General features: G+C 34.0%; 1 protein-coding gene across 3 annotated transcripts in view; it reads left to right on the top strand.

Moving 5' to 3' along the window:
• Positions 1-13,122, top strand: part of DGKB (diacylglycerol kinase beta) — a gene marked incomplete at its 3' end in the record, with an annotated part of 923,203 nt that overhangs the window by 728,587 nt on the left and 181,494 nt on the right. For all 3 annotated transcript variants that reach the window (XM_082632047.1, XM_082632048.1, XM_082632049.1), the window contains one exon: positions 8,329-8,524. In XM_082632047.1, the coding sequence (XP_082488173.1) occupies positions 8,329-8,524 (196 nt within the window). The remainder of the gene's footprint in view (positions 1-8,328; positions 8,525-13,122) is intronic.

Genomic DNA, 13,122 nt, shown 5'->3' on the forward strand with positions numbered 1-13,122 from the left:
TGAACGTAGATTGAAAAAAAAATTATCTAAGAGAGGTATTTCATGTTCATGGATAGGTAAACTCAACATTGTTGTGATGTTAGTTCTTCTCAACTTCAGCTAAAGATTTAATATAATCTCCAAATTCCAGTAAATTTTTCTGTGAATATCAACAAACTGATTCTAAAGTTTATCCTGAGAGTCAAAAGACTCAGAATAGCGAACACAATATGGAAGGAGAAGAACAAAGTTGGAGGACTGACACTACCTGACTTCAAGACTTACTATGAAGTAGTCAAAACAGTGTGATATTGGTGAAAGAACAGACAAATCGATGAAACAGAATATAGAGCCAAGAAATAGATTCCCATAAATACAGTCTGCTCTTCTTTGACAAAGGATGAAAGGCAATACAATGGAGCAAAGAAGGTTTTTTAAACAAATGGTGCTGTGATGACTGGACATCCACAGGCAAAAAAAAAAAAAAAAAAAAAAAAATCTATTCACATTTCTTCACCCTTAACAGAAATGAACCCAAAATTGATCACAGAGCTAAATGTAAAATGCAAAACTTTAAAACTTCTAGAAGATAACATAGGAGGAAACCTAGATGGCCTTGGATATAGTGATGCCTTTTAGATACAACACCAAAGGCACAATCCATGAAAGAAATAATTGATAAGTTGGACTTCACTGAAATTAAAAATGTCTGCTCTTTGAAAGACAATGTCAGGAGAATGAGAAAACAGGCCACAGACTAAGAGAAAATATTTGCAAAAGACATATCTGATAAAGAACTTTGTATATTCAAAATATAAGCAGCTGAAATGACACTCCATATCATATTTCATCAGGGAAGTTCAAATTAAAACAGCAGTGAAATACCACTACACACCTGTTAGGGTATTGAAAACCCTAAAAGCTGGTGAGGATGTGGAGCAATAGGAAGTCTGATTCACTGCTGGTGGGAATGCAGAATGGTACAGCCACTTTGGAAGACAGTTGGGAAGTTTCTTGCAAAGCTAAACATACCCTTACTGTATGATACAGTATATATGGTATATATCTAAAGGAGTTGAAAACGTATATTAACACAAAAACATGCACATGGATGTTAGTAACAACTTATTTAATAATTGCCAAAACTTGGAGGCAAACAAGAGGTCCTTTAGTAGATGAATGGGAAAATAAGTGTGGTATATCCAGACAATGGAATATTATTCAGTGCTGAAAAGCTACCAAGCTGTGAAAAGATATGGAGCAACCTTAAATACATTTTCCTAAGTGAAAGAAGACAATGTGAAAATCCTACAATACTGTATGATGTGAACATATGGCATTCTGGAAAAGGTAAAACTATGAAGACAGTAAAAAGATCAATGGTCCCAGTTAAGGGAGACGGGGGAAGGAATAGGCAGAGCACAGAGGATTTTTAGGGCAATAAAAATACTCCATGTGATGCAATGGTGGTGGCTACAGGTCATTATACATTTGTTCAAAGCCATAGAATGTATACCAAGAATGAACCCTAATGGACACTGTAAACTTTGGGTGATTATGATGTGTTAATGTAGGTTCATCAGTTGTAACATGTACCACTTTGGTGGGGATGTTGATAATGGGAGAGGCTGTGCATTTGTGGGGACGGGGTATACAGGAAATCTCCGTACCTTCCCCTCAATTTTTCCATGAGCTTTAAACTGCTCTAAAAAGTAAAGTCTCAATTTACAAAAAACAAACATCGATCTATAGTATAATATTATGTATGTCACAAAGTGAGAAATGTCCAAGGAAAAGTTTGTGTCATATAGCAAAAGACGTGTGATAAAAATAGGTATGGAAAACATTGATTTGAACATTACAAGTGATAAAATTCAGTGATTTTGTTCCACTGAGCTTTACATTTTGAGAAAAACTCTTTTGGGTCATGTTTCTACATGCCCTCCTAGTCTGACTTCCCAGCTCTGCATTTACTGCCTTATTTTATGCACCACTGGAGTAGCATTTATAAATCAGAGACAGCACTGTGCACTCCCCATTCTATTGTTGCATATCTTGAAATACTGTTATAATTTTATGAATTTATCTTAATTCTAAAGCTTGTTTTGTGTGTGTGTGTGTGGATGGATGGTAATGTAAAATCTGCTTCTCTACTCACTTTTTAATGAATCCAGTCTATCATATTAGCAGAATACGCCTTTCTACCCTCAAGGTTACTTCATAATTAAATATAATAAAAACAGCAGTTTGGAAATTTGATTCTGTTTGCTGTTGCTTCCTGGCCTAAAATTATACCAACTATGGTTTGAAAATATATGAGAGAATAAAACCACTTCAGTGCAAGAGTACCTCAAGTAATGGATATATGTTTTAATGACAGCTTCTTCCAAGCAAAGCATTTGCTGTGTGACCCTTTACTTCATATCTCTCTTTCATTTAGGAAGCTTTTTTCTGCAAAAGGTGACTATTTGAAATAATATTAATATCACGGGCTAATAGTTGATAAAAATAATAGCTAAGATTTATCTATTATTAAATATACGTCATGCTTGGTGCTAAGCAATGCATATCCATTACCTGACTTAGTCTTCCTCAAAATCCTATGATTTAGAGAGATTCTGTTGCATCTCTATTGCAGAGACACACATATGAGCATTTTCTTTCATGATTAAAAAAAAAAAAACAAGAATTGTGTTGCTTGCTGCCAAAATGTTTAAGGAAACAAATCAATTGGAGAATCGAAATATAAATATATACATAGAGAGATTACCAAAGGTGAAATTTTTAATTTTGAGAATTTCAATTATCTATATACATAGAGATTAACAAAGTTGAAATTTTTAATTTTAATAATTTCAATTATCTTTTAACTTTGTAACAAAAGATAAAGAAATAAAAAGATTAAATGAAAAGCTTTAAATTTACAAGATAATATATTAAAAGCAAAGTTTGTATAAAACTACCTGGGGCATGGATATGTACCTGAGAATCTCAGGTCAACATCTGGGATTGAAACTTACAAAGTTCATGAGTTTTTAATTTGTTCCATGTACCAGGCAAAGTTCATGAGAGAGTAAAATGGCCCATTCTCCAAAGTATTTGAGTCTTTTGGTATTCGATAAGACTTGGGAGGGTGGTACATTTTAAGGCCAGGAATTTCCATCCTCAGATACTGACCTTTGTCTTAATGATTAAGTATTTCTACAAAACCTAAATGAGCTCAAGAATTAACAAATTGCAAGAAGAGTGTCAGGGACACAAAATAAATTAGCAGAATTTGAAAGATAAGATTCTGATTGCCCAGTAACCTGGAAAGCACAGAGTTATTAAAGGTGGTAGGGCAGAATTTCGCTTAGTCTGTGCTTCACCTATATCAAAATCATCCTGGACGGTGTCTCAGCATACATTTAGAGAACCTTAGCCTATCCTTACCCCTACCAAACACCATCTTGGAGTAGTAGAAATGAAACGTGTGAATGAACATTCTTTTTTAAACCCTTTATTGAGGCGTAGTTGACCTACAAAAAGCTGTACATATTTAATGTAGACAACTTAATGAGTTTGAAGAAAAGAATATACCCATGAAACTATAATCATAATGAAAGCCATCAACATTTCGTCACCTCCAAAAGTATCTCCCTGCCCTCTTTCTGTGTGTGTGTGTGTGCACACGTGCGTGCACACACATGTGTGATAAGAATAGTCAAAAGATCTTCCCTCTCTTCTAAAGCTTCCCAGGTGATTTTTTTTTGCAATGAAATTCTAGAAACAATGATGAAGGGAGACATTAAAGGTGTGGACCTCAACAAAGATGGTCCTGGTAAACAAAAATTGGACTCATTAAGTCCAAAACAAAAAAAATACCTCCCTGTTCCAGGAAAGTACAAGAAGTGTGGGGTTGAGGTACTGTTACCGTTTCATTAAGATAAATACATTGTAATTTTTCTTACTGAGGAGAGTGAGGAAGAAATGAGACAGATGAAAGGTGACCAAAGGTGAAATTTCTCTTCTTTAGTTACCACAAATTATTTTTAATGAGATAACTTTTGATAAGAAATTTAATATTCCAGCAATAATTTCTGGCTTTCACAGAATCTCCTGAAAGAGAGAAACATGTAAAATTAAAGTGCTTTTCTGGGGCTTCCCTGGTGGCGCAGTGGTTGAGAGTCCTCCTGCCGATGCAGGGGACGCGGGTTCGTGCCCTTGTACGGGAAGATCCCACATGCTGTGGAGCAGCTGGGCCCGTGAGCCATGGCTGCTGAGCCTGCGCGTCCGGAGCCTATGCTCTGCAACGGGAGAGGCCCACGTACCGCAAAAAAAAAAAAAAAAAATAAAATAAAGTGCTTTTCTGCTGATACTTGTGGCTAATGCTTGATATCTTTTTCTTTCTTTTTCTCACTGTTGTGACCTCTCCCGTTGCGGAGCACAGGCTCCAGACACACAGGCTCAGCGGCCATGGCTCATGGGCCCAGCCACTCCTCGGCATGCGGGATCTTCCCAGACCGGGGCACAAACCCGCGTCCCCTGCATCAGCAGGCAGACTCTCAACCACTGCGCCACCAGGGAAGCCCCAATGCTTGATATCTTGAACCAGCAGTGTTATTGTTACTATCAACATGTTCAGCAACTGTGTGTGTGCATACATGGTACCAGTTTCAAATATTCCTGTTTTCCAGGTGTGCTTCCATCTTCCTCTCCTTTACTAGTTATCTCCCATTCCACTCTAAAAATAATCTTGTGATTATCTGCAATCAGCACTTTTGTCACCATCACTGGACTGCCAGCTAACAGTAAAATCACCTAAAAGGCATGTTCTGGGTCCCTATATCACACTGTGTTTTGTGGATAATACTTTTCAAATGCGTTTCAGAAAACACGGAGCTTAATCACTGGGAAAATGTAGAATACCACAGCCTTCTAATAGCAGAAGAGATCCCATTGAGCCATTTACATGTACATTTTAATTTGTAGGTTTGCTGCTATAGTTTTCTGCAAAACATAAATAATTTTATCCTATGATTTACATATGAATTTGCAGAAACTCTTCTAAAAGCAGGTATATTTAAGTCATTTTACACCATACCATTTTAAACAATGAACAAAGCAATGTTTTTATGTTTCATTAAGTAAAATTATGAATACTTTTTATCTGAACTGGGCATAGAATTAGACTCACTCTGAAAAAATATTTACAGTTTATCATTAATCATATCTCATCAGATTTATTATCCACACTTCTATGGCTCTCCAAAGTTCTTCACATGTTTTAAATATTTCTGTCAAGTGACATGTTAACTGAATCTAAAACACTAAATTCACATATAAAAGTTTGTCTTTAACACTTCTGTATAATGTGGTGCAGGGTATATTTATAAACTAGGATTAAAATATATTGGAAGAAAAATTTAAGCCATATTCTTGTAGGTAAATTTGTCTCTAGAATAAGATCTTCCATTTCAAAACTGAAAAGAGTGGACAATGGCCTCACAACATTGCACTCTGAAAATAGCTCCCATAGTAGTATACGTTAACGACCTCTCTTCAACATAATAAAAATATTCAGGATTTATTGACTAACCAAGGCTGTTAGCTTTTAAGCTTTTATATTCTTTTCCTCTGTAGCTACCTTTTTAAAAATCATAAATCTTCAAAGTAGATGAAAATATTATCTGACACAGTATTATAACTTGTTTATATTTCATAGCCTTCACCTCAGCTTTTATTTCCATGCACTCAACTGGTGTGCTATACAACTCCTGGTCTTCATCAGGACCAGCACTGGAAATTTCCAGACTAATGAACATAACGTTAAAGCAAACAGAGGAAGGTAGCCTGGGGTCAAGAACTAGTGGAAACAAATTATTAATAAGTAGGTATTTATGTAAGTACACTGTCCTCCTCTCACAGGAACCTCAGTGTTCTTCATTGGTCCTTCTTCTTTGGAATTTCTTAAGAATTTTTTTCACTTTTCATAGAGCTGCTTACTGTTTCCTTAAAACTACACGTGCCAAGACTCTGAAGAGTGAAAACATGAATAATAGTATACACTGATGTTTTTCAGTTGTCACATGTGATTCCTCTAATTCAGTTAAAAAAAAAAAAAGCCTATTTGCAACATGCTCTCCTTTTTTGCAGATGAACAAAGGAATGCTCCTTCACTAATTCTGAAAGTAACTTGTCACAGTGGGGTTCGAAGGCCTAGTCAAATAATTGTCTTAGTGTACTACCTGCTGTGTTCAATATTGAGTGAAAATGGAAGCCAGGCCTCAACTCCAGCTTATTTCACAGTTCTTCTGTTATTTAAATGATTTTAGTCAGTTTGGGGGAAGCCAGACCTTTATAAATTAACAGCAGGGAAATACCAAAGGTGTCAGATTGCATATTTATCGTCTTTTTCGTGTAATACTTAAATATGTATTAAGAAGTGACTGACATAAATTAGGCAGATTTCAGAAGCCACAGGCCGTGGCTTGTAGAGGACCCCCTTCTGCTTGACATTTCATCCTTGTCAAAGATCAAATTATTTTAATTTAGGCTGCAAATTATAAGGAATGAAGACTTCTTTGTGGGAATTCCCTGTGGTAATCTGACTTTTGTTGTTACTGCTGCTTGTCAGTGTGCAAAAGATATAATATGCATGCAAATAAGGTTAAAAAATATGTACTATCTAATTATCCAGCCAGTACATTCCACTTGAAGACAGTAGGAGGCCTGACACACAGTATGTGTTTGATTCATTGAGGCCTGCAGGGTATTTACACAAGATTACTTTTAATTATGAAATTAATATCTGTTTATCTAGAATATATAGCAGTAAGTGAGTATACACATGAGCAGAATTCTTTAGTAAAAAGAAGTAATCTTAATACATGAAAAGAAGGGGGAAAAAATCAGTTGTTTCTAGGGGGAAAAAAGGCATCATCCAGACCTTGGTTTCACCCTCGTTGAAATAAATTGAATGAAAACTTGGCACCTTCTCTAGAATTTGTTTCTAGCCCTGCCAAGTAGGCTCAAGATGTGTTGCTTTATTTCACAGTTTTTATATTTTAGTGAACAAGATACAGTATTAGATTCAGTATGATGAGGAAAATGTAGAAAAAGAGAGGGGTTTTGTTTGTTTTTAGTTTTTGTAATTTTGGTGAAGGATTATCTCTTCCAGTTTCAAAAATCATGATTACAGTGAGAAAGAGAATGATGAAATTGTATCCACCTTTTTTTGTTTTTTTACTGTAATAAAACATATAGCAAATAAAACAATCCCGCTGCAGATATACTTTAATTGATGAAATGCATATCCCTAACAAAGTTTGTTTGTAAAGCATGGTGTTACATATTGACATTTCTGCTCATATTGACGTCTAACTGAAAATGGGAGGACAATATCTGGGCTATATTATAATAAGTACCATTTTAGGAAACTCAAAGCAAATGAATAAATAAATCATAATTACAGAAATACAGTATGGCCTTGTCACTTTCCACACATGCGCACCAGTAGAAATGTATGGAGAATTCAAAAAAGTAAAAAGTGATCACTCTGAGTATTGCAAAGCATTGTCTGGTAGAGTGTTCCATATTTTGCATAGTCAAAGGGTATCTTCTCACCAGGCAAACAAAAAAATCTGGCTGACTGATTTTACTATCCATTTTTTCATTAAAGCAGCTATAAAGTAATGATGGGTTGGAGATTCCTTTTACTGCTGCTGCTCTTGGCATTTCCTTCACTCAGCCTGCCTGGTTCTCCATGTTCATTTAGATAACCATGCCTCTCATTGCCTTTGACACTGTGCTTGGAACTTAATCTAGTCCAAGAAACCATCCTTGGCCACTTCATTGTAATTCAGATCTCTTTGAATTGCTGTTTTTCTTTTTTCAAAAGTCTCTTAAGCCATTTCTTTCTCTGCTCCCCAAAAATGAGACCCTAATTATGAATTCTGTTTCTTTATTTTCCCCCAGTAGTACCTTGCAGTGTGTTCTAAATAGGAGCAGTCATTAAAACTTCTGCCTGAAATTTGACAAAACTTTCCAGAATCAACCTCTTTGTAACACATTGGAAATTTGCAGCTGGTTATATATGCAGACACTAAATTGTGCCCCTTCCAAAGGTTTTCTGTAAACAAAGATACACTGATGATTTAATTTGATCATTTTAAAAGACTATTTATGATGCCTGGTAAATGTTATTGGTTGCTTTATCTTTTATATTGACCTTTAGGGTAACCATTTAAGTGTTCTTGAAAGGTTTATTTAGAAAGGACGAGATTATAGATTTTAAAATTCTTATTAAAAGATAAGGAAATACAAAAGATGAAATCAAATTGTTCCTGTTCTTTTCATTTTTCTAATCAGTGTGATGGAGTACAGATTGATTTAATAAACATCTCTCTGGAAGGAATTGCTATTTTGAATATACCAAGCATGCATGGAGGGTCCAATCTTTGGGGAGAGTCTAAGAAAAGACGAAGCCATCGCCGAACAGAGAAAAAAGGGTCTGACAAAAGGACCACGCTCACAGATGCCAAAGAGTTGAAGTTTGCAAGTCAAGGTAAGTTTTCTAATATTTAATTGTTGCTTCTTAATCGGCTCTTGAAGACTACTTTAAATGAAAGAGTTTTCCATTGCACTGTATATATTTATGCAGTTGTATTTTTTATATCAGATATGCAAGTGTGATTAAATTAATATTATAATAGATTCTAAAATCATGTATAAACTGGCTATATTTTCATGGATTTTTTTCTCCTTTATTCTCCTTTTTGTGGGTATAGCTCTTTACACAGAAAATAAAATATATGTGGGTATTTAGTGGATAATAATATAGGATGTATTGTACATTAAATTCTGGAATGTGATCATCTTGGTCAGATGTTTGAGTTGCTATAACAAGGGCCTAGTTAAGGCTTTTCTGAGGTGTGTTGCAAGTTTTATTTTTGGCTTTCTTCAGTCAGGCTATGATTAGGAAGCTATCTTACATGAAACTGTTGTCCTAAATATTATATATAATGGCATTTTAAAATATCCCACGATCAGTTTTGGTTATCTGCTTCTATTTTTCCAGAAATTTAGTAAAAACTAGAATACCTGGGAAACAAAGGACAAAGGACTAACAAAATAGGGTAGAATAACTATGGATCAATTTTCAACTCCATTGAATTATACTTCATATTGGGACATGACAACTAATTCTTCTTGATAGACTGTACAAACAAAGATACCAAATTGTTATTATAATCTTTTGGTATTATAATAATTGATCATGCCACAATTTATGTATAGTATCCATACTATTCTTTTTAACCTTCCAGAATCTATCTAATACCTTTGATGGCATTCAGATGGCCAAGAAAACGTATTGGCTCAGCTCAGTGTAGCAAAGGCAAAATATGAAGAGATCACAGCCTTATGAGCTCAATAAAAATAAATATTTTTTTAAATAAAGAAAATAAAATGTGAGGATGGTTTATAGGCTTGGCGGTGGTAGGAAATAGCTTTATGTTTTGGTGTCTTCAGGTATCTGAACGTATCTGATTTAAGTTTTAGTAGCAGGCAGTGACTTCCGTTAGATGGAATTTGGTGACCATGAAGGTGAAAAAAGATTGACAGAGGAAGTATTAAGTATCCTCTTGAAAGAAGTGCTTACTACAGCCTGCCAAATAACAGAAGGTTTTGATGCCCACTAAATGTATGGGTGATCCTAAAGAGGCAAATCCTGAAGAGTTGTGTAATTTAATGCAAGAAAGTTATACCAAATTAATTAAGATGCTTTCTATTCAGAACGAATATAACTGTATGAAAACATGGAGGAAAATGGTTTTTTGAAGGAGAAGTACGTAGAAAAAATGAGTAGGTTTGTGCTATATGAATTTTAAAATGAGAGGAATTAGGTATAATTACTAATTTATAGGATTTATTGACATTAATAATGCATTTATACTTAAATATAAATGCAGATTTCTAAAAAGATTCCTGAAAAATTTCTGAGTTTAAAAATTAGTTCAAGGACCATACTAAGACCAAACCTAAAAAATCTCTGCTTCTATCCCTAAGGAAGCAATGAGTACATATAGTAATATAGTCCATATAGTTAAAAAATAGTTCCACATATATTATATATATATAATGATAATTTCTAGGTTTATTTTTCTGTTTGGTCACTGCCTATTAATACTTGGCATGTCCTTTGCATGTAGACATTTCAGATATGTATCTGAATTCTCAGTGCTCAGCTGCCAACTATGTTAGCCCAAGGAGATGTTAAAGTTTGTAAAACTCATGGCTGTGCTCCACCAGGACAAGTGTATGTATACAATGGAGCTACTGCAGACATGCTGTCTGTTGGCCTCACTCATCCCCCTTTGTATGCTGAGGAATACACGTTTGGAATGAAGCACACACAAATCAGCCAGAAGTATTGTATAGACTGTCAGTGCCCATAACCCTAGGAAAAGGTCTCTCTTCCCATTCTGTCTTCTTGCTTTGTACTATGAAACTATTGGGACCAAGTTTCCATAAACTTGGGAAAGAAGAAGGAAGGAAGTGAGAACCTACAAGGTTTGTGACTTAGGGATACATTTTTCTCAGTACAAAGATTGGGAAAAACATTAGAAATCAGAGTTTTTGAAGGTCATTGTATGAGTAATAACAAAAGCATGCTTTATAATTGATTTGGCTCAACTTTTTTTCCCCTCCCTAAACCAACTATGCTTGTAAGTTTGGGTTTAGTTTTATTTCAAGATCAGTGTAATTGAATGCTTAAAATGACTTTATCAGCTGAGTATTTTAAAAAGACTTCTGTGTTAATCAGTCTTTTATTAATTTTATCAAGATTTTTTTATTTTGATATATCTTACAACAAAATAGCTAAAAGTATCTCAAAATGCTTCAAAGTTTTGATTTCACATTTATTCTGTTAATTCTTAAATGTTACACTTAATAATCAGAAATGAAAGAAATTTACTACTTAAAATACCTGCATGTATCCCTTCCCGAAATGGGTAAATGTTTGTATCATTTGATCTTGCTTTCAATTTCTTGACACAAAGACAATAGTATTAAATGTAAGGGTCAATCAGTATTTTAAATCTAAATATATTTTCAAATTTACACAGAATGGTTACAGGTATGGCCTTTAGAATGAAATAACAGAAACTGTAATTCTAGTCCAACAATTTTCTTAACCCAGATTCAAATTAATAACTTCACTCTTGGAAAAATATAAGTAAATAAATGAACAAATTAATAACATAAATTTCTTCTTTTTAAGTTGCACTTTCTTGAAATATTAATTAGCAACTTTTCTGATATAGCTGTGTAAAAAATTTGAAGTTTAAACTGAATGTTTACTATATTAGAATGGATGCTTGTTTCCATAAACTTTAGAAAGCTTTTGGTGGTGGGGAGAGTTGGGGAAGCATACCTAACTATAGATTCTTGAAGTAAAGATAATTTTTTTAATTTAGTAGAAGGATTTAAATTTAAGAAAAAAGTTTACAAGTTTGTTTTAATTTAAAAAATGTCATAGATCAAAGGTACAAGATCAGGTTTGGAGCATTACATACTCATTTATATTTCACCCTACATAAACTGGAACTCCTGCACAATTTTTTTGCTTGCAATCTTTGAGGACGTTCACAGCATAAGATCAGAGTATCTTCAATTAATAAATTCACTGGTTGGAAATTTTACAGTTGATTTAATTCGAGTTGATCAAAATTATAAGTAATTAATTTAATTACATTATTGTTTTAGTAAAATACTCTAAAACAGATGCAGTTCTGAAACATGCATAATCACATTCATCTAATTCAGACACTTTCTTTGTGGGTTTGTCTTTTTCTTTTGTTTTTGTTGTTGTCTGTTTTGTTTTACTTCTTTTGGAAATACAAATGAGTGTATCATATGTAGGTGTCATGGTCTTTAAGCAGAATTGTAAAGTAGGCAAATTAGATCTTCAGTGCTCTTAGCCTTAATATTCAGTCTTTCCCATTTCTTTCAGTTGCTGAGTTAATCTTTGCCTCCTCTTCTTCTGCATTAAATCCAAGTCTCAGAAAGATATCTAATAAATTTATTCACATTAATATATAAATGACTGCAGATGAAAGTAGAGGTGTTTGCATTTTAAAAGAAATAAAAGCCTTCAGATAAACCATTATTTTTCAAACTGTGTTCCATTGAGCTATAACTGCAGTTCTTCAGAGGTTCTGTAAAAACTTGGTTCAAATTCATTTCTGTCATATTTTGGAATAATAATATGAAAACCTATAATAAAAACACTGTAAAGTGTGTTCTATAAAAACATTTTGTCATACTGACAATTCCCAAATCATCAAATTGTGTTACCAGACAAAAATAACTCCCTTTCCTCCTCCGGTTCCACCTCCTCTTCTTCTTCCTGATGGGTGGATTGATCCATAGATAGATGGATAAAATGATAGTTATACCTTTCCACACATATGTTTGTAAACATATACACATCTAAATAAACAAACAACTCAATAATTATGACATTAATTGGAAAGTCTGTAGCTCTGCAATGGTCATTTTAAAATACATCTTTGTATATTTCATGATGTACCAAGGGGAACATTACCACCACAGTGTATGTGAATCACAAGGAATTAAAAGGCCTGCAAGCTCAGGTACTTTTGTTTGACACAAGCAATAAAGAGTGCATAACAATCAATGGAAGTGAAAACAAGGTGACAATACGAATGTTTTTTATGAAAATGGAAATCAGTCCTTAGAAAAGTTTTTGCTCATAAAAAATTGCATTAGTTAACTAGCTCCCCAAAATAACAGGCTTGTACTAGTTTGTATATCAAATGCACTTTTAACAGAGATGTAGGATATAAACACGCTCACAACTCCTGGTAAAGAACCAGTGATAAAACTGAAACAAAGTTTCAGCTAAATATGCAGAATAAGGTAAATTTGACTAATTGAAACTTCTAGTTAACATCTGAGGCAAGCAGCAAGTAAATTTGTATTAACAAAGTTGAAAAACTATATTAAAAGTACACCTGTGAACGTGCTTTTTGACAGCAAGGACCTCTCAAGTAATACGAGCAGTTTTTAGGCATTCTAATGGTTTTAAGCTTTGATGATACAAGTCCAACTATACCATTTTCCAGTAATGAATGCGGA

Source organism: Mesoplodon mirus (assembly GCF_964341445.2).
Source record: "Mesoplodon mirus genome assembly, chromosome: 9".
Taxonomy (NCBI): Eukaryota; Metazoa; Chordata; class Mammalia; order Artiodactyla; family Ziphiidae; genus Mesoplodon; species Mesoplodon mirus.